The sequence below is a fragment of the Rhopilema esculentum genome, chromosome 15 (assembly GCF_057945365.1).
Source record: "Rhopilema esculentum isolate cy_ngs chromosome 15, ASM5794536v1, whole genome shotgun sequence".
Classification (NCBI taxonomy): Eukaryota; Metazoa; Cnidaria; class Scyphozoa; order Rhizostomeae; family Rhizostomatidae; genus Rhopilema; species Rhopilema esculentum.
Genome location: NC_142829.1, coordinates 2,197,043 through 2,220,713, shown reverse-complemented (window position 1 = coordinate 2,220,713; position 23,671 = coordinate 2,197,043). Strand labels below are relative to the sequence as shown.

The 23,671-nt window shown below is 34.2% G+C and overlaps 1 protein-coding gene across 1 annotated transcript; it reads left to right on the top strand.

The window, feature by feature from the left end:
- Positions 1–10,109: 10,109 nt before the first annotated feature.
- LOC135685440 (pituitary-specific positive transcription factor 1) lies at positions 10,110–18,034 on the top strand. The gene is made up of 2 exons (XM_065201381.2): positions 10,110–10,304; positions 15,563–18,034. The coding sequence occupies exons 1-2, from the start codon at positions 10,287–10,289 to the stop codon at positions 16,319–16,321; spliced, it is 777 nt and encodes a 258-aa protein (XP_065057453.1). The 5' UTR covers positions 10,110–10,286; the 3' UTR covers positions 16,322–18,034.
- Positions 18,035–23,671: the final 5,637 nt, after the last annotated feature.

Below are 23,671 nucleotides of genomic sequence, written 5' to 3'. Positions count from 1 at the left end.
GTTTAGATCCGTTGTCTATACCCTTTTAGGATCACTTTACCAAACAGGTCCATTTGGAATCATTCCTAACGGCGTGACTGGTAAGACCCCGTTTACAAGTGGCCAAATCCAAAAGGATCCAAACCCGTTTAGATCCGTTATCTATACCCTTTTAGGATCACTTTCCCAAACAGGTCCATTTGAAATCAATCCTAACGGCGTGACTGGTAAGACCCCGTTTACAAGTGGCCAAATCCAAAAGGATCCAAACCCGTTTAGATCCGTTATCTATACCCTTTTAGGATCACTTTACCAAACAGGTCCATTTGAAATCAATCCTAACGGCGTGACTGGTAAGACCCCGTTTACAAGTGGCCAAATCCAAAAGGATCCAAACCCGTTTAGATCCGTTATCTATACCCTTTTAGGATCACTTTCCCAAACAGGTCCATTTGGAATCAATCCTAACGGTGTGACTGGTAAGACCCCGTTTACAAGTGGCCAAATCCAAAAGGATCCAAACCCGTTTAGATCCGTTATCTATACCCTTTTAGGATCACTTTCCCAAACAGGTCCATTTGGAATCAATCCTAACGGTGTGACTGGTAAGACCCCGTTTACAAGTGGCCAAATCCAAAGGGATGCGAACCCGTTTAGATCCGTTGTCTATACCCTTTTAGGATCATTTTCCTAAACAGGTCCATTTGGAATCAATCCTAACGTCGTGACTGGTAAGACCCCGTTTACAAGTGGCCAAATCCAAAGGGATGCGAACCCGTTTAGATCCGTTGTCTATACCCTTTTAGGATCACTTTACCAAACAGGTCCATTTGGAATCATTCCTAACGGCGTGACTGGTAAGACCCCGTTTACAAGTGGCCAAATCCAAAGGGATGCGAACCCGTTTAGATCCGTTGTCTATACCCTTTTAGGATCACTTTCCCAAACAGGTCCATTTGGAATCATTCCTAACGGCGTGACTGGTAAGACCCCGTTTACAAGTGGCCAAATCCAAAAGGATCCAAACCCGTTTAGATCCGTTATCTATACCCTTTTAGGATCACTTTCCCAAACAGGTCCATTTGGAATCATTCCTAACGTCGTGACTGGTAAGACCCCGTTTACAAGTGGCCAAATCCAAAGGGATGCGAACCCGTTTAGATCCTTTATCTATACCCTTTTAGGATCACTTTACCAAACAGGTCCATTTGGAATCAATCCTAACGGCGTGACTGGTAAGACCCCGTTTACAAGTTGCCAAATCCAAATGGGTTCCAAACCCGTTTAGATCCGTTGTCTATACCCTTCTAGGATCATTTTCTCAAACAGGTCAATTTGGAATCAATCCTAACGGCGTGCTTGGTGAGACCCCGTTTACAAGTGGCCAAATCTAAAAGAATCCGAACTCGTTTAGATCTTTTATCTATACCCTTTTAGGATCACTTTCCCAACAGGTCCATTTGAAATCAATCCTAACGGCGTTACTGGTAAGACCGCGTTCACAAGTGGCCAAATCCAAAGGAATCCGAACCCGTTTAGATCCGTTATTGTAACCATTTGAGAAAAATATTCCAGATTTTTATATTTTCCCTATATCACACAAGTGATAACTTTTTTGTATTTTTGATCAAAAGGAGAACTAGAGGACCATTTAAGTTTTAATCCTACTGTTGATAGAGAAACCTAAGTGGTCTCCTTTTATAATAAATACGTCACCTGGACAAGAAGACAACTTTTAATTATCAGAAAATCATCAAATATAAATAGGTGCACTGCTGATCTGTATTTGCGTGCATGCTTTTAAAAGAGATGTGTTTCTGTTCGTTATTTTCCTTATTTATCACTGACTCTAGTGCTCCAACAGCATTGGCAAAATCACTGCAGCGAATGAAACAAATCAATAAATACTCTTAAATCAAATCTTTTTATGATCAAGAGAAAATCATTTGTTCAAATATAAGCCACAATATCTCGTAGACAATGAACGACCTGAAAAGCCCCAACATCTTTAAATCTTCATTACAGTTTCGATAATCCGATAATGCCATTTCTCTACATTCTGGTATTAAGGTGATAGATTCATCCTTGTAATTAATTGTTTTGTATTACATGTTTATTCTCGTGCATCGTCCCCCGGTGCAAATGACCTGCGCAAAGCATTGATGCTACCTTTCTACTTTGCTTCGGTCATCCCCTCTTTTAGCTTCTAAATAATTTTGCCACTAAATACTATATGATACTGAGGAGTTCGAGACTAAAGCGGTTTTAATATTGGCTTTGAAGCCTTTTTCGTCTGACACTTTTCAGAGTATAAAACATCAGAATAAAGCACAAGCTGGAAAATATAAAGCTAGGGGAAATAGGCCAATCAGAAAATAGCCTTTTTGCTTGAAGAAAGATTTTTTAAACTTTTCCCAAATAATTTTGCCCGGAAATTCATTTTTCAGGTAGGACAGCAAAACCCACAAAAATAAGCACGTCTGCCGAGAAATGACAAAATTTACCAACCGAAAGCTTAGCAAAAGCTGAAAACTGTCGCCCCCAACAGCCCCCCCCCCCCCCGCAATCTATGTCACTTGCCTGGGAAGTTTCCATTCATGACTAACTCGTCATCAAATTCAATTTAGACTTGTTAAATTTCCAGTATCAACCTTGACTTGCCAAATTATGACCAAGTTATGATGGCGCTGTTTATTTAAAATTTTTACCATGCAATGCGGCTTTTTATCAAGGTATTCCATTGCAACTAATGAGTTTTTCGTTTTTAAAAGCAAACACCATAGAACTTGGTGCCACATGATGCAACGGGGGCAGCAAATCATCTGAACGCGTTTGCGATGGATCGTAATTTTGATCGCATGAACGTAAGGATGAGGTCACTCTGTGTGCGTTAATCTTAAAAAGATCCGATTTCTAGAAAACAGTTTAATTTTCGTTTCTTTATTCATTGGGGTAAAATCGTCGTTGACAATCGGGAGAACATTTATATGCAAACCGTACCTTAAAAAAAGGGAGAAAAGGAGGGATCCAAGATATTCCGAAAATTGTACGAGAGTTTTCTTTTTCAAGGGGTACAAACATGTGAAAGAAAATTTAAGATAATTTGAGTCCTCATTCATTATTTCGTGACTACCGTCAATACGTCCAATCTTACAGTTTATAAAATAATTTACATTAAATTTGCAAAAATGTTGCTTCGGATTCGACTGTTTTATATGACTTGGTTATATATTGTTTTATCGTCCCATCATATGCTCAATTTAGTAAACTATGCCCTTTTTAATAAATGAACCTTGGTTCTAGACCCACAAAAACACAGGAATATAACATTTGAAATTCTCATTGCCAACGCGATGATTTTCTTCTCATAGACCTGCTAAGTCAGTCTTTTGTTATGAATGTACATGATAAAACTTAGATATCATAATTAAATGCTTGAAAATTCATGTTTTAAAGTTATTTCAGCTGTTGGGATATGAAAATGCATAGATACAGTCAAAACGTATAGAGGTTTTGGTTATTCATAAACAAGTCACGTTAGCTTTGGTTCAGGACAATCAACGCTGCTTGAAAACAAAGCACAACCGCTAGAAGCAGTTAGATTGCGATGCAAACCAGCGAAATGCTGAATTTATTGATATACTTCTCACAACATGCATTTTTCATTATTTAACTATTATGCTCTGTATAACTAAATATTTCAAGAATAACTGTTTTTGTTTATAAGTAATTTGTGTGATTTTTAATCAATATAATTCTGTTTCAACTCTCACGCAAACAAAGAAGTGCAATTTCGTATCTGCAAATCTGAAACAGGCGCCATTCAGCAACCATGCCTACAGATGGCAATATGAAAGGGGAATGCAAAACGAATGGTAAAGATGAGTTTCGCAGGCCCTGCTGGAATTTGGCAAAAAATATAAAAGCAGAACTACTATACAAGATGTTTTTGAATTCTATATGTCTGCTTTTGATACCAACTGCCAACTTCACACCAATTGCATCATGGTCAGTTATTCCGTAGATTATTGCTGTCAACTATTGCGTTTCCAGTTGTCATTCCTGATCCCTCAAGAGACGAGAGAAGTAAATCACTGCCAGAACTGCTTGGAACACCCAACACTTTGCGCTGTGCTTTTCTATTTTTCATTCGTTTTCCCGAATACTACTACCTCCGTCCCCCTTTCCCCCCAAAACAATGTTGAAATAATAGGAAAGTATAAAAAAAAGCCACAAGAAAAGGCATACTACATAACCCCTTCCTTTTTATTTATTTAGCAAATACGTGTTATCTTGTTTGAAAATAAGTTTAGAAAAAAATTACTCGCTATTAAAAGACACCTTGGTGTGTCACCAAAACGATGTTTTGAATTATTCTTAAATTTATTTAATATGCTTTCCGTACAACCAACATTACCAAGGAGAACGCTGTGCGAAAGAACTTAGGCCATTCTGTTGCACGCACTAAAATCAAGTGCGCCAGCGCCGCTACAAAGACTATGGATGTAAGAATTTGTTTAATTTGCAGCTATGTAATTAACAGCATAGAACAGGTAACTATTTTGTAATATAACTATATATAATCAAGTTCATCTAATTCTTTCAATCCTGTAAAAGGGGATGTTTAGAGGGGATATATGCCATTGGGCTGGGGAGGCTTTGGATTTTTTTGAAAATCAACGCTTGTGGCTTTACAGGCAACCCTGGGTGGATTTCGGGAGATGCACCACTATGGCGACGTGTGGAAAATAAAAAGCGTTCTGAAAAAATCCCTTGTTTCAAGAGATATTGAATAGTTAAAGGTTTTCCCTCAAAGTCGTAATGTTCAACGTTTATGGGAGCTGCAGAAGTATTGGAGTTGTATTTATATCAAAAACAGAGGACCTGCCGGAAAATACAGTCTGAAAATGAACGGAACTCATTTTTCAGTTTCTGCAACCAAACTTCAAAATATTTGCAAAAATTTTCGCATGTAAACCAAACAACACTAGAAACTGGACAATGCTGAAATGGCGTCAGCAAATCATTTTCGCGCTTATTTTCGGCAAACCTCGACTTTCATCATCTCTTCTTTTAAATTTTAATACGAAAGGGTCAAAAATCAAGATGCGACTAGTGCACCAACTCATGGCGACACGACTCTACGTAAGTGTTCCAAGACTTTTGATAGTAATTGAAGTTTGATGCAATAACAATTTGCTTAAATTATGCGCGTATGGATATGGATCATGTATTCCTCCCATGAATCTTGAATAATATGCGTAAAGAGCTGAGTGCTCGTGTGGAAACAAAAGCGTTTTCTTGCTATCGACATGCAAAACAGAGAAGACAGTGTGCGAGCAGATGTGCCTACATTCAACTGATTACTTGTTCGCCCATCATCTGTAGTTCATTGTATTATACGTTAGCTTCTCAAGGTGAAGGTGTAGGCTATTTTTGAAATGAATTAGCAATTCGTCTCGATTAACATTTTGTTGTTTTTTACTGAGATTTGGAGAGTTTTGCTTTTGAGATAAAAAGCTTTGGCTCGGGCCACAGCCTTGACAAAGAATGGTCCGTACATGGCTGATTAAAATGCTTTTAAGGTGACGCGCCAAAGTCTGACTTCGTATATGTTGAAACTTTATTTTTAGGAAGCAAGGTCACAGCGTCTTCCTTCTGCTACACTACATTAATTGATTCTTGCACCATATGAATTCGTTACATATTCAGTTCTGTTCGTTTCAATAACAGTCTCTTTTAATTGCAATTAGTTTAGACGAACAGATTGCATTTCTTAAACGCACCACACTTCCTAGCTGCAATTGTAGATGAAGTCAGCTATTGGAGACGCGACAGAAGAGTTTGCAGGAAAGATAAGTTAGAGGGACATTCTTCTCGTCGTTTAGTTGGAATTGCTCAACACATCTTGTAAGTTCACTCTTTATATACACATTTGATTCAGAAGCTATTATCTTGATTTGCATAATAGTGAAGACCAGAATTCTACGTTCACTTGTTCGGTCGACGCCGAGAAAGGCCGATGAGGAACTTCCAATTTTTGGCACTCCTCCTGCGTTCCCAAACTAAGACCAACCATATCCTTGATGTTGTCTTCTTATTTTGTCCTCTGCTTTCTTTGGACCTCTTACCGCGAGACATCAACTACGACTTGCTTTTCTTAGGTTTTGTAAGCGAATGTTGTTATATTTCTAGAAAAATGTGACACTCCCCCCCCCTCCCCCAATCTTTGAAATTCTTTTAATAAATCAGGAAAATTGAGAGCAACAAGAAGCTTAGAGTCGTTTTTCCAATGCTTGTTAACATCAGAGCATGATATTACGTAACGCTAATGCCAAGAAATTTCTCGATTCAGAAAGGAAACGACCGAACCGCATAATGCCAAAGTTCTGTAATGAAAAGTTTAGTTCAATTTTAGTACAAAATTACCATTAGTTTATTGTCAGTTAGAAATTTAATACCCTCAAACTCCCCCCCCCTTCCCTAAAAAACATTCATCAATAACATCAACAACTTTTTGTAAGAGTTGTGAGAAATAAAGCGATAAATATTTCAATTTCTAGCCACAACACACTGTTATAAAATGCTTTTAGCTATATCATGACAAACGACTTGCGATCGATATCCTTTATTATCGACTCCGATAGTTTTAAATGGCTTAAGTGATGTAAGATTACTCTGAAATCATTTAAGGATTTGTCAAGGCTGCGTACCTAAAATTTTGCTGTTTATGTTATATGAAATTGTATGTTTCCGCCGCGTAATACAGTTTGCTTTCAATGTATCTTGTCGGAAAAATTTCAAATTTCGCATAAAGACCAACAATAAAAAGATGATAATGAATGTTAACATGTCTGACACGAACAATTTTCACATTTTAGGCATCATCCATCAAGTTTGAATATATTTTCCTTGCTGTTTTCAGAATTATCATACCTAGCTGATACCTTAAAAGATGCAATTTCTATAAATCGTTACAGTGGTATCTTGGTGGTATCTATTATGCCTGATGGCACCAAAATATTTGTTTTGTCAGCCAGCATCACTTACTTTTGTGCTCTAAAACAAGTATAATGGCCCTGTGGTAGCACGTGAGAATGACTGACAAGTTGTCTCTAATAATACAATAATCGGTTTCATAATCTTCTATAAAATCAAATTTGTATGAGAACAAAAAGCTAGGCCTCTTTTCAACTGCTGCAAAGAAAATATTTCTGCTCCAGCTCAATATTCCGTACCATCCTGCAAACAGAGTTGGTAAATTGGACCTGTAAGAGCGAATGCAAGCAATTATAAAAGCATCAGTGCGAGAAACTAATTTGTGATTTTAATCCCAGCAAATGCGGATTAGTACATCCATTCTATATAGCTGCATAATCATTTTTATTAAACTGCGATTTAAACGCCCACATATTTAAAACTTTCATTTGATAACGAAGCATCTTCTTGTAGTTGGTGCATTTTGAAGCAAGACTTTGAATGACGTAACTTGCCACTGTTTCTTTCTTAAACCACCAACCAGCTCAGTATCTAATTAAGTTTTGTAACTGAACCTCCGTCCCAATTTCTACTTAGATCTACTTCATTACAGTCTTTGGGAAGGATTTTTATTTCAGATTGAACAACCAACATTTCTGAAGGCAAAGCGAACAGCAATTTATATGGCTATCAAATACCACTCTTCAGTTTTTCAATTTTTGAAAAGTTAGGTCATGTTTTTCTCTTTATTGCATTTCACCTCCTCGCCTCTATGAATGTTTCTGTATTGTGTTTCGCTTTCTTGTTTTTAAGATTTTTACACTCAATTTGAAATGGGATTAAGCGAACAGCGCATAACTTATCATGTGAATAATGCCTACGCCCTTTGGACAGATGCAAGCAAGGGTAAATACATTGTGACAGGCACTGTTATTGGTCTCTTGCAAAGTGTTGCATAAAGGATGCAGCAGTTTATAAGAGACATCATCCGGTATATAAAATGTTACCCAATATTTTATATAATATTGGCTATCAAGAAAAGCTGTATTATTGTATCACATTATTTTAACCTGCTTAAAGTTGTATTTAGGGTACATTGATTATCAAATAAAACTGAAATCGAATTTATACATTTATGTACTTCAAAAATTGAACTTTTCATGCACAATAATGTGCCACGATAATGGCGAAAAATTATCCATTGCACCGAAATGCTTTTCGTTCAGCATTCCTTGATTTTTTTTCTTTACTCTAGCAATGGTATCTTGGAATTATGTACCACAAAAAGTTGTATTTCTTACCATTGTTTATAAAAATCTTATTCTTATGCTGTGACTGCAACTCTAGTGTTTAAAAAAGTATTGATAATTTCAATATACCATTCAGGAGACCTTCAGTGACAGCGACATTGCAGGTGACCATGTAACTACCATTCGGTTTACTGTCTTATCAAAATCACCGACCGTTTTCGTTAGATCATTGATGATTGCATCTAAATCTTCTAACACTTATGTGAACATAATTACATAAATGTGAATATAAACTATTCCGCGTCTTTTTCGTGACCAATATTTTGAAAGGCGACAAAATTGTTGCTTTATGAGATACTATCTGTGTACACTTTGAAGATAAATACAATATTCTGGTTAGCAGAAATTAATATTCAAAATGCTTGAAGATTTTTAGAATGACTGGAGCCTGGACCAAAGTTTTTACAGTTTCTTGAATAAGCAGATGAGACCTGAAAAGCACTTAAAGGTTTTATAGAACATTTATATTGGTCTTGGAGACAATTATATATCAATATGGTACAACGTTGACCGCTCTTTTGCACAGAAATGACAGCAAAGAAATTACACTAGTCGTACATATACTTATTGAAAATGATTGTGCTTGACCTACAAATTCATTCATTCCCAGCTAACAGCCTGATGGAATTTTCTTCTTAGTAGAAGGTGATTCTGCTCAATTTCAATAGGCCTTTTTCGTGAACAAGCAATTGGAAAGTGAATCATTTTCGTTCCACTGTTCGATTTTGTTTCGTTACAATTTGTAACATTATACATTGGTCATCTGACGAGATTTTCTTATTTTGGCAAAAATTTCTTTTTGAAACTATTTCACTTTCCGTTTGTTAGTATTATTTTTCTTCTAATAAAGCCCTTAATGCAGTTATTCGGTGATAAATTCAAAACATTAGCAGTTTTTCAAAGGTTATTAATCAAACAATTATGTTTTTGGTACCGCAAGATTCGAAACTGACACAAAATAACGGAGGCATATTTGAGCACTTTTTGTCCGACACTCTTCACAGTATAAACGTCGGATGATGACAAAAAGTATGCTGAAAATTTATATCTTAGCTGCAAAGTACTCTAGTATGCTATGTTTTCGCAATTCCATGCAATCTTCTAATCTAGCAATCTTAAAATAGCTAATCAATTAATTTTTCACTTTATTTCATCTTGGAATGTTGAATTTTTTAGAGTAGTTTATTTTCAATTTGTAGTGTTAATCATTTGTTATTACCCGTAACACTTTCTTGGTTGTCGGTGAATAAATCAATCTTCTGTCAATCTTTAAAGTCTTCTTTTTAGATTCTTTTATCTAGCAAGACTATAGATTGAAAAATTTTTCTTGTTTGAAGAAAGCTTGTTTCACATTTACTTTATCAAATCAGTTGATAGATACAGCACACAATAAAGAAGGTAAAACCCACAAGTATATATCGTTTTAGTTAGTTTGCTGCGCTAGTATGGTCTATCTTTACTCATAAACGCCATAAAAAGCGCAATCAGTGAACAGCGCCAATTGCCATGCACTTACAACAACACAGAGAAACGAAAATCTTTATCTGCAATGGCTATCAAGTACAGGTGCGATGCACGGCCCAAACGAGCACGCCGAAGTTTGAATCCTTTGTTACGGTCTCCCATTTCCCATCACGACCCGGTCAGCGAGAGCTGAAAATGACGCGAATGGTCATGCTCAGCGGGACACTGTGCGACTTCATCCATCCAGAATCATCTCCTCTCGAGTCTAATTGAATTCGGCAAAACGCATACAGAACAACTACCCTATTGTCTCCGTCTAATTCCCGCCTTACAGTAATCTATTCAATTTTTCAACTTCCCCATTTTTATTGTCGTGTAGATGAGCGAGTGCCGCAGAGGTCTACAGTCAGCGAGAACATCATTTTACCAACACCAGTGGCTTACAAGATTCATTGTGCCTAACTGCTGTACCTCTTCGTGCCTTATTGGAGCTAGTTCGACCTGCCATCCTCTTCCATCAAGTAAACAGAAAAGGCATTGCTTGCTGTCAACGATATGAGCGCTTTTACAATGGTATGCTGTATTTCATGAAAAAATTTTCATTTTTAGCAATTAGTATTGAATGTACCTTGCTCATATATTTTCCTAACCAAAATCTGATTTCCATCATTCTAGTGGTATTCATTTAGTTAATTCTAATTGACAAAACCTGATTTTAAACTTCTAATTGATTCATCGGCTTCGAAGTGATATCCGAAACGTTTGTTGTATTTTAAGCTAGCCACCTGCCTTATATTAGCAGCCTTGTCTTGGATTTGCTTGTTTTAGTTTAAAAAATCACTTTGTTTTTTCCTGCTTGATTGCTCGTTTCTAACAAACTGAATCGCAACATTTCCCCGATGCCATTTTGTAACTCTTCAAAACATTCGACTAAATACAAATCTTTTTCTAATAACCATGTGTTCATTAAACTGCCTAATATCATTCTACTTGTTTATTTATGACGAGAAAATATAATCACTGAGAATCTTTAATATTGAATTAAAAACTGTATTAAGTCCACTCTACTGCGAAACTTTGCTTTGAGACTGGATGTGTCGCTTTGAGCGACAAAGATGAAAGATGTGTATGCTTTTCATATTTTTAATGGGTATTTTTATGTTCCTTAAGGTATATGTCTCGCTAAAACACTTGCTTAAGTTAAATCAATAGCTGTCATGATAGGCAATTGATAACAACGCAAAAACAACGGACGTAAAAGATTTCCTAAATAAGCTTGATTTGAAGCTGCCTGTTTATTTATCAAAGTTACTACGTGTTAACAAAAAATACTAGCATCGTGGATATGAACTCGATGTTTAAGCCACTTTGTCCACATAATGACTCCTAGGAAACATCGATTGCAAAAAGCAGTAAGATTAAATCTAGGAAACATGGGCTAGAATAACGTGCTACAAATATCTCAAAACATCTCCTCATTTATAGTGTAAAAGTTCTTCGTCAAATTAACTGGTTCAAGTAGCAACCCATATGAATACTGAAAACGGACATTGCTTGCAAAAAGAAATATCTTTTGGCTTTTTATTTGCATCTTATTTTTGTTTAATAAAGAATTGAATAACTAGCTAAATATTCTCTGTAAATCTGTAATATTCATAGCCATTTGAATGCCTATTCATACTAATGCATAAGCTTGTCAAAGGTCTCATAAATAAATCTATTTTTATTAAATTAAAGGTCATTAAATCTTTCTACATGCTAATATCATCCACCTACCACAGTTCACGTGTATATAGTAAACTATGAAATTTAAACTTGATGATAATTGTTCGGTCGTGGTGCTATCATTCGGTTACCCAATAATATTGAAATAACCTACATATAACACACAATACATTGTTTCAATTCAAAACCATGCTAACAAATAAAATAACTTTTACATGATATTTAAGCTAGAATAACCCTTATATTGATGATGATCGAAAGCTTTATGCATATTGAAAATATTATCAACTGAGTAAAAAGTAAATATTATCAACACAAGCATTTTTCACTGATAACAAAATGCTACTAGTAATAGCATTTGCTTGATTTCTGACATATTATCGATTAGATGAAATTTTCTGATTTACAATTGCATAAATATTTCCCTACGTTTTAACGTAAGATCCATTTGGTATCATAACTTTGTTCGCTTTTAATTTTCTCAGTGTCGTTTAACACGTCTGACATTTTATCTAATTGTTGGTAAAAAATTAGCTATTAATTGCCATAACAGGGACGCGTTTCACGAATTTCATTTGAATTGAAGTTTCTAATGATATGTATCTTTTTGCTTAGTTTTAACGTATGCAAAAACAATTTTTTTTGTAATACTAGGCAAAACAATGCCATACCATACCTCCACACAGCTCAAACTACAAGACATGCTCAAACTTAGAGCATTATTGGCATTACGATGCTACCGGAATCGTATGCGAATTATTCTTAATACAATGTGTAGAATGAATGTTGACAGCAGTAGTTTTTAGCAGCACTACTGTCTTGAAGTTTATCTTACTCAAAATGAAGAGAAAATAACTTTTGGTCTTCCATTGTCCTGAATCCCGCCAAGCAGTAAATCAAGCAGTAAGAATAAGTTTCAGCTGATATATCTGTCTTCAACTGATTAGTAAACAGTCAGTTATGATTCGTCAACCACAAGCATGGTTTTTGCGTAAACTTATACATTTTCATCTTAGCACTTGTCATTTTGCATGGTTATGAGTTACCTAGTTTCATGCATTAGCTTCATATTTTGCTAAACTTGATAAGAATTGTTGATCTAAAGTGTTGGAATGTTCTCTGTTGATTTTGAAAAATGCACTGCACATGATGATTAATTCAATTTAAGACTTTTTCAGCTTTTGAGCCAGTCGTTAAGACAATATCGATATAAAAAAGAAAGCAATTTTGGTCGAACCTTTTTAGGGGCAGATCCTGTCAACTATTTTTCTTTTTATCATAATTTTGATTTGTGTATGATATAGAATAATATGCTGCTGTGCACTTTTATGTAGCAAATGAGGCATCATTTTCCGATGCCTCAAGGCACCATCCTTCATCTGATGCCTATTTAACTCAAATTCTAATGCATTGTTGTGAGGAAAAAAAAAACATTGAAGATCAAAGATTTTGATAGTTTTCTTAAAGCTTTCTTATTCAATTTTTCAATTTAGCTACATAGATTTGAGTTTTCCTCTTTTCTCTATTAGAATAATGTTTGATTTCTACTTTCATATTTGCTATTCTTCCAACCAATGTTACTCTAGGTTATCCTTAAATTCGATTTTGCAAAATATTTTAGCAACCTCATATGTCCATTTTACAGAGGCAAGATACTAAACGCTTTATACGTTTGACCTTTTTTTTTCTTTATTAATTTAAAGTTGGTACAATCTTTAGCTATTCTGGAACTAATCAAAACCAACTTATTTATATTACAAAAGCTAAATATAATGTAATTCAAATACAACCGATGTCGCATACGATTTCCTTGCAAAATCACAAATACAATTGAACGATAGAAATTCTGCGATTTTATCTAGTTACGAAATATAACGCTGAGATTGTTGTCACGTGTCACTTGTCTCCAAACTTATGAAAATATTTCAGTTATTTGGTTTTTGCTTCGATAAAACATCATGGCATATAAAGAAAATTCATGCAACTTCTGTTTTTTGCCTCAAAATCAATAAGGTGGGTCAGGGGGGAGAGGGAATCCACTGCTCGTCTGTCTTACTTATGAACTTTACATTCAATTTACTTGATAAATTTAAAACATTAAACTTCCATTGGATAAAATCATTGAACAAAGCGATAAAATGTTTTCAGATTATATGGTCAGATGGAAGTTGAAGGCAAAAAGAGCAAAAAGGGATAATTTTACGCGAGGGTCTTTAAATAATAATTAACAAATTTTCAAGACATTTAAAGAGGAAGAAAAATGAGATAGCAAATATGATGAGCAATCAAGAATCTCATTTGTGAATAAATATTTCTAGAAAAACATTAAAGGATTGGAATATGATGAACAAGATATCATGCAAAGGAATTAAACGAAAGAGATCATGCCAAGAAAGGCAATAATATCGATCAAGGGTACTCATGTAGCCTTGAACATTTAATTTCAATTCTAGCTAAAATGTGCGGAAAGTGTAAAAAGCTAAAAAATAAGATACGATATATTTTTACGAAAGTTCCAACCTTTGGATATCTTATCATGAAAAATGGTTTAGAAAAGTATGATTTTCCATAGCCGCTCAACAATATTCTCGAATTGACTCAAAACATTCCTTATTTTTATCTTCTAAGTTTATAACTAAGATAATTTAATGACAGTCAAAAAATTGCTAGCTAAAATTTTTGTTCATCAGCTATCGTCTTCATGGCATATAATAAATCAGGAATAACATTTGAAACAAGAGGCATGAAAAAAATTATTTTAGAGCCACCTATTTTCTTTTTCTTCAGACACTTTTTTCTCTTATTTTAATTGTGGTTTCAAATGTTTATAGCTATTAAAAAAAATTTTGGCAACTTTGTTTCTTGAATATCGATTTAGGTAATGTTCTGTTTGTTATGTTCAAACAGCTTCATTACGGCCATAAAAAGTAACAGCGAGGGCATTGCTTTCAAAATGCTTTCAAGTTCAAGCTATCACGATAGATCACATGTGTAGCATTACGAAGGATCGTCCAAATGAATCTGAATGACATTTAACTGCTGTCGAAAATATTTAGTTGCTATCAAGGGAAGTTTTTTATGAAAGATGCTCGTTTCCATTTTCAAATATTTCCTGAAATGTTTGTGCGTTGTTTCAAAAAAGCATATATTTAGAACTGAACTAACTACGCGGAAGAAACATGACTGGTGGGACCGAGTTCTTGCTCTTTAGAGTCTCTTTGCACTCATTGCTGTCAACCTGTGTTTGTCTATTTGTTCTCTGTGATCCAGTTTTCATTTAAGTTTGCTTAAAGATTGCAAGAAATTGCCAATACAGTTACAATTATTATCTCTTGATTACATGTCATGCATCTTTGATATATTTTTTACACTACGCTTTGGGTTAGGGTTAAAGTTAACCCTAACCCTAACCCTAACCCTAGCCCTAACCCTAACCCTAACCCTAACCCTAACCCTAGCCCTAACCCTAGCCCTAACCCTAACCCTAACCCTAACCCTAACCCTAACCCTAACCCTAGCCCTAACCCTAACCCTAACCCTAACCCTAGCCCTAACCCTAACCCTAACCCTAACCCTAACCCTAACCCTAACCCTAGCCCTAACCCTAACCCTAACCCTAACCCTAACCCTAAACCTAACCCTAACCCTAACTTATTGTTTGACACATTTTTTATTTTACTTATGATTTTAAGTATGATTGAAACCAAAAAAATTTAAGCCACGCTCTTTTAACCACCAGAAAACGCCCTTTTACCAACAGGGAACGCCAATTTTATCCAAAGGGTATTTCTTTTTTTTTAAAATTGGCAGTTCGAAAATCATAGAATTACATAAAAAATGTACGGTATCAAAACATTACCCCTCCCCCGACATTTTCTCATCGAATTTGGACGAAATACAAAATCGATTTAGCTGAGAACTGGGGAGGGGGGGGCATGTCGCCGCTACTGCTGTTGATTGCAATTAGCAGAAAACCCGATTAGCAACTTACAATTGTTCCGTTCTAACACCAAATAGCGAATATCTGTTTGTACACAACATTGGACCTACTGCTTAGCAGCAATCGTAAATTAATTGAATTTAAGGTTTTTTCTTTTCACTTCAAGGATCTGAAGAGCAAAATGCAATATGGTTTGCAGTCCACGAGTCCATACAATACATACCGTTCATTCTTTAATCACCACGACACAGCCAATCACATACAGAATTACCCATCATACATCAGCCAGCCAACGTCATACTATCATCCAGGCTATCAAACGATGGCATCTGACGTGCGAAACCCTCATGCTACTCTACCAACCAGTGTGTCACTGAACCAGCAACTGCAGAATGGTCATTTGGAAAGCCCCCAAAAAGATGCCAGTCACCTCGTTGTTTCCAAAGAGTTGCAGGAGCTGGAGAGATTTGCAACTGGCTTTAAAATGAGGCGTATCAAACTTGGGTATACGCAGACAAACGTTGGTGCTGCATTGGCGAAACTTAGCGATGGAACAGACTTCAGTCAAACGACCATTTGTAGATTTGAAAATCTGCAGCTAAGTTATAAGAATGCTTGTAAGTTGAAGCCGCTGTTAGAAGCTTGGCTAGAAAAGGCAGAAGCTATGGGTGTTGTTAATAACGACAAACCAGTTTCTGAGAGAAAAAGAAAGCGGAGGACGACAATAGGCCTGCATGCAAAGGAGATGTTGGAGCGGTACTTTCAAAGGCAACCAAAGCCCTCTTCACTTGAAGTCTTGGGCATCGCAGAAGCGTTGAAGCTGGACAAAGAGGTCGTTCGAGTTTGGTTTTGCAATCGAAGGCAACGAGAGAAGAGGATAAAGACCTCATTATTGAGCTTTCAGTTTTTGCCCGTTCGATCTTAAATTATCATGGTGAATTCGTTAAGCTACCTTAACAACACATTTGACTGATTATTCTTACAATGTTTAATTAAGCAGTGATGTGGTGATAAGGTAATTGTTTTGTATGCAGATCCAAGAGTAGGGTTCACATAAATGGCTGCCTGGGAATGGTTTTGAGCATGGTTCAGCACTGGCTTGCTGCTCAACAATTTCCTTCTTAATAGGTTTTTTTAAACGCAATCGACATATACTAGCGGGGGCTAACAGAACATAATCAGAGCTATGTACATTCCTTTGCTCCAAGCAGGCCTTTAAAGAAAAAATGCAGAAGATTTTGTCTGTGTTCTTTAACTGCAACACGAAAGCAAAAAGTCATTTTGAATATATAGAATCTAACTAAACTAACTGGTAAAGCGAACTAACTAAAAATTGGTTTGATTTTTTCAGAGAGATAATTGTCATAGGATATCAATATACAGCATGATTGACTCTTTTGCGTTGATATTATAATATGACCAAACAGTTATGGTTCATAAAATTTCAAAGCATGTAATGGATAGCCAACCCAGTGCAGCTCCATTAAATACAAAGGTACCCGTAGTTACTATGGCACAACCCTTGTAAGTCTTGGTGTTATCATCGAAACTTTGCTCCTTTGCCTGCAGTTGCACGCATCTTTGAGAGGATCATCTACGTATAAGATTCTGTTTCCGAAACGTGTTTGAGTACGAATCTTTGTATATTCAGATTGCTGAAACGGTTATAACTGCATCAGTTTTGGTACACAGCATAAAAATGCTTGTATTAATAGCTCTTATTTCTAATTTAGTCGGTAGCAGTTTTATCGAGTTAACAAATAAACCTAGAGAATAGCTTACGTTTTAAGAGTGGTTTGAGTAGAGTATTAGTATTCCATCTGCTTCAGAAAACCATGTAGACTGATATCCTTTCTAGAATCTGGTAACTAGATGATTCATAACACTGTGTAAATGAAACGATTATGGAAGAAACGAATACGATATTGTAAATGCTAGATATAAGTTATTATTACGTCATCGCTGTAGTGTTAGGCACCAGTCTCCTTTTGAAGGGTAGTTAGCAAACTGTACATAATTTGACTGAGACTTATAAAAGATTTTTATTCAAAATGTAATGGTTTCAACTGTGTTTAGTTTATCATGCGTTACTTTCACGGGAAAAGAGCAGAAATTCAAGAAACCTTGAAAACATGAATTTTGCAACAGACAAATGGCTCTATTAGGTAAAAGCTTTCAAAGAGAGCATGCCACTCTAATTATCTTTCTATGAAAGACATGGGTGCACTTCCACCTGTAAAATCCTTCTCCTTTGAAATAGCTTCCTTGGCCAAAATAGGGATATATCTTACAGAAAATATCAATGTTTGTTAAAGAAAGAACAGATAATCCGTCGAATTGCTCGCAATCCTTTCCATCTGCCTTCTATTGCGCGGTAAAATGGACTTTGACGGCCGATTACCTGGTGATAAATTTCTTCCTCCTGATGCAGGGAAGAGTTGGTCATGGAGTACCTTTCATTATCTTTATCTTCGAATTCTTGGTTGGTAATCATGTCATTTATTCTTATCTTCAATACTTTCCTGAAAAGTCAATTTCAGCACAGAGAAATGAACTCGAAATATTATCTCCAGTTATTTCTTGTTCACTTTTATGCCCAGAACTTTTCCTTGTAGTTCCTTCCTTCAACTAAATGCCATTTTATCCATCTACTCCAAACTAAAATCTAATTACTTGTTCGCAATTTTCATGTTATGTTATGTTATGTTATGTTATGTTATGTTATGTTATGTTATGTTATGTTATGTTATGTTATGTTATGTTATGTTATGTTATGTTATGTTATGTTATGTTATGTTATGTTATGTTATGTTATGTTATGTTATGTTATGTTATGTTATGTTATGTTATGTTATGTTATGTTATGTTATGTTATGTTATGTTATGTTATGTTATGTTATGTTATGTTATGTTATGTTATGTTATGTTATGTTATGTTATGTTAAATGCTTTGAACAACAAGTAAGGCACACATTGCTGAAAAGATAGTCAAGAATGCATCTCTGCAAGCAGCACCTACTATAATACGGGTAAGTTATAAAGAATTTCTTATGTTTACTATAATTTATTAGAAACATCAATATTTTGTTGTGATGTCCTCTACTTTTAAATCGTTTGAAGAAATACTGGACCCAAATGGATATTAGCTTCAATCTAAATGACAACAAAACAACACGTGACATCATTGCCTAAAGATAATTTTAGGCCTCGTCCACATGTATAAGTCTATGATTGTTAAAGTTTGTAAATTAACGGAAAGTATTGCCATCCACACAGGTTGATAGTTTAATCGTATTTGCCTGTTTACACGCACGTGTCTATTACAAGTGCAAACCAAGCAAATTACATAACTGGCTTTCTACCAATTTCTACACGTTCAGTTACCCTTTTGTTAATGTAATCAATTTAATTGACGAATAGATCGATGTGTGTGCCATCAATATCATTCGTTTACCATCAAAGGCCTTCTTTTGCAGTCGCTTTTGTGGTTTTTTAGCATCGAAATATAAACTTTGCCAAACATGATTATTTCTTCCACTCATAGAGCCTATGAAAAAAGCTCAACAAGACAGATTTGGTTCGTAAGCATGAAAGAAGAACAGTAGTTGAGCCAAAGTATAATGGAATATTCAGCTTACGTCTCCTGTCATTTAAAGCTTCTATTACAAACAGGTAAGAGGCTCTAATGTCCCAGTTTACATAGGTTTACGTTAAACACCGTCCAAACGACAACGCATACACGGCGATTCTGAAAGTATCCCCATTGGTGAGCGCTTTCAGAAGTCTGCATTCATGGTTACCTTAATTGTTATTTACACGTGGATGGAAGGAGTAAAATGCCGTTTACATGTAGAAGTAAACGAATACGTGTGGGTGGGTATAAAACTATGTAATTTTTTACAAAATAATAAACGCTGGGTTATTAAAGAAAACACTTTTTGGAAGATTGCTTGAACATAGTGGACAAAAACTAGAACAGCGATGGACATTTTCAAGTATTTTATCAACTTAAATACCGTTTTAAATGAAAAACTTTTCAGATCTTAGATCTATCAATAATGGTATCAAATACATATATTATAGTTTAAATTTGGTTTGATTTGACAAATCTGGTCATTCTAATTGGTTTTTGTGAATAAAATTTTAATAAAAATCAAATTTCTTCCAAAGCATATAGCCTAACATTTTGCCAAGATTTATGCCAATAAAACATAATTGACAGCAATTGAAGAATGGTAGAGAATGCGTCTAAAATCATGTAAGACAATTAAAATTGAAAAATCTGATCATTTTGACAGGTTTCTGAAAAAGAAGATATTCATCGAAAGACAGCCTTTTTCCTATAACTACAGCCTTACATTTTCAAAGAAAACACTAATTCGGTGTCTAATGAAAAAATGCCATAAAATTATCCAAATCACTTCCAAATGTCTTTTGAAGCAAACAAATCAAGTGTTTAAGCAGTTTTAACAGCAATTTTAGATCAAAATTTATCCATCAAAAATTGACGTTTTTCCCAAGCCTATAGCCTTACTTTTTTCACCAAAAATCCTCATTCAGTTTTCAATGAAAAAATGCCATAAAATTATCCAAATCACTTCCCGATGCCCTTTAATTCAAACAAATAAAGTTTTTAAGCAGTTTTAACAGCAATTTTAGATCAAAATTTATCCATCAAAAATCGACGTTTTTTCCAAGCCTATAGCCTTACTTTTTTACCAAAAATCCTCATTCAGTTGTCAATGAAAAAATGCCATAAAACTTTCTAAATCACATCAAAAAGCCCTTTAATTCAAACAAATAAAGTTTTAAGAAGTTTTAACAGCAATTTTAGATCAAAATTTATCCATCAAAAATCGACGTTTTTTCCAAGCCTATAGCCTTACTTTTTTACCAAAAATCCTCATTCAGTTGTCAATGAAAAAATGCCATAAAACTTTCTAAATCACATCAAAAAGCCCTTTAATTCAAACAAATAAAGTTTTAAGAAGTTTTAACAGCAATTTTAGATCAAAATTTATCCATCAAAAATCGACGTTTTTTCCAAGCCTATAGCCTTACTTTTTTACCAAAAATCCTCATTCAGTTGTCAATGAAAAAATGCCATAAAACTTTCTAAATCACATCAAAAAGCCCTTTAATTCAAACAAAAAAAGTTTTAAGAAGTTTTAACAGCAATTTTAGATCAAAATTTATCCATCAAAAATCGACGTTTTTTCCAAGCCTATAGCCTTACTTTTTTACCAAAAATCCTCATTCAGTTGTCAATGAAAAAATGCCATAAAACTATCTAAATCACATCAAAATGCCCTTTAATTAAAAAAATAAAGTTTTTAAGCAGTTTCAACAGCAATTTTAGATCAAAATTTATCCATCAAAAATAGACGTTTTTCCCAAACCTATAGCCTTACTTTTTTCACCAAAAATCCTCATTCAGTTTTCAATGAAAAAATGCCATAAAACTATCTGAATCACATCAAAATGCCCTTTAATTCAAACAAAAAAAGTTTTTAAGCAGTTTTAACAGCAATTTTAGATCAAAATTTATCCATCAAAAATCGACGTTTTTCCCAAGCCTATAGCCTTACTTTTTTCACCAAAAATCCTCATTCAGTTTTCAATGAAAAAATGCCATAAAACTATCTAAATCATATCAAAATGCCCTTTAATTCAAACAAATAAAGTTTTTAAGCAGTTTTAAATGCAATTTTAGATCAAAATTTATCCATCAAAAATCGACGTTTTTCCCAAGCCTATAGCCTTACTTTTTTCACCAAAAATCCTCATTCAGTTTTCAATGAAAAAATGCCAAAAAACTATCCAAATCACATCAAAATGCCTTTTAATTCAAACAACTGAGGTTTTTAATCAGTTTTAACAGCAATTTTAGATCAAAATTTATCCATCAAAAATCGACGTTTTTCCCAAGCCTATAGCCTTACTTTTTTCACCAAAAATCCTCATTCAGTTTTCAATGAAAAAATGCCAAAAAACTATCCAAATCACATCAAAATGCCTTTTAATTCAAACAACTGAGGTTTTTAATCAGTTTTAACAGCAATTTTAGATCAAAATTTATCCATCAAAAATCGACGTTTTTCCCAAGCCTATAGCCTTACTTTTTTCACCAAAAATCCTCATTCAGTTTTCAATGAAAAAATGCCATAAAACTATCTAAATCACATCAAAATGCCCTTTAATTCAAACAAATAAAGTTTTTAAGCAGTTTTAACAGCAATTTTAGATCAAAATTTATCCATCAAAAATCGACGTTTTTCCCAAGCCATAGCCTTACTTTTTTCACGAAAAATCCTCATTCAGTTTTCAATGAAAAAATGCCATAAAACTTTCTAAATCACATCAGAAGGTCTTTTAATTCAAACAACTGAGGTTTTTAAACAGTTTTAACAGCAATTTTAGATCAAAATTTATCCATCAAAAATCGACCTTTTCCCCAAGCCTATGGCCTTACTCTTTTCACCAAAAATCCTCATTCAGTTTTCAATGAAAAAATGCCATAAAACTATCTAAATCACATCAAAATGCCCTTTAATTCAAACAAATAAAGTTTTTAAGCAGTTTTAACAGCAATTTTAGATCAAAATTTATCCATCAAAAATCGACGTTTTTCCCAAGCCTATAGCCTTACTTTTTTCACGAAAAATCCTCATTCAGTTTTCAATGAAAAATGCCATAAAACTATCTAAATCACATCAAAATGCCCTTTATTTCAAACAAATAAAGTTTTTAAGCAGTTTTAACAGCAATTTTAGATCAAAATTTATCCATCAAAAATCGACGTTTTTTCCAAGCCTATAGCCTTACTTTTTTCACCAAAAATCCTCATTCAGTTTTCAATGAAAAAATGCCATAAAACTATCCAAATCACATCAAAATGGCCTTTTATTCAAACAAATAAAGTTTTAAAGCAGTTTTAACAGCAATTTTAGATCAAAATTTATCCATCAAAAATCGACGTTTTTCCCAAGCCTATAGCCTTACTTTTTTCACCAAAAATCCTCATTCAGTTTTCAATGAAAAAATGCCATAAAACTATCTGAATCACATCAAAATGTCTTTTAATTCAAACAACTGAGGTTTTTAAACAGTTTTAACAGCAATTTTAGATCAAAATTTATCCATCAAAAATCGACGTTTTTCCCCAGCCTATAGCCTTACTTTTTTCACCAAAAATCCTCATTCAGTTTTCAATGAAAAAATGCAAAAAACTATCCAAATCACTTCAAAATGCCTTTTAGTTCAAACAACTGAGGTTTTTAATCAGTTTTATCAGCAATTTTAGATCAAAATTTATCCATCAAAAATCGACGTTTTTCCCAAGCCTATAGCCTTACTTTTTTCACCAAAAATCCTCATTCAGTTTTCAATGAAAAAATGCAAAAAACTATCCAAATCACATCAAAATGCCTTTTAATTCAAACAACTGAGATTTTTATTCAGTTTTAACAGCAATTTTAGATCAAAATTTATCCATCAAAAATCGACGTTTTTCTCAAGCCTATATTCTTACTTTTTTCACCAAAAATCCTCATTCAGTTTTCAATGAAAAAATGCAAAAAACTATCCAAATCACATCAAAATATCTTTAAATTCAAACAACTGAGGTTTTTAAGCAGTTTTAACAGCAATTTTAGATCAAAATTTATCCATCAAAAATCGACGTTTTTCCCCAGCCTATAGCCTTACTTTTTTCACCAAAAATCCTCATTCAGTTTTCAATGAAAAAATGCAAAAAACTATCCAAATCACATCAAAATATCTTTAAATTCAAACAACTGAGGTTTTTAAGCAGTTTTAACAGCAATTTTAGATCAAAATTTATCCATCAAAAATCGACGTTTTTCCCAAGCCTATAGCCTTACTTTTTTCACCAAAAATCCTCATTCAGTTTTCAATGACAAAATGCCATAAAACTATCTAAATCACATCAAAATGCCCTTTAATTCAAACAAATAAAGTTTTTAAGCAGTTTTAACAGCAATTTTAGATCAAAATTTATCCATCAAAAATCGACGTTTTTCCCAAGCCTATAGCCTTACTTTTTTCACCAAAAATCCTCATTCAGTTTTCAATGACAAAATGCCATAAAACTATCTAAATCACATCAAAATGCCCTTTAATTCAAACAAATAAAGTTTTTAAGCAGTTTTAACAGCAATTTTAGATCAAAATTTATCCATCAAAAATCGACGTTTTTCCCAAGCCTATAGCCTTACTTTTTTCACCAAAAATCCTCATTCAGTTTTCAATGAAA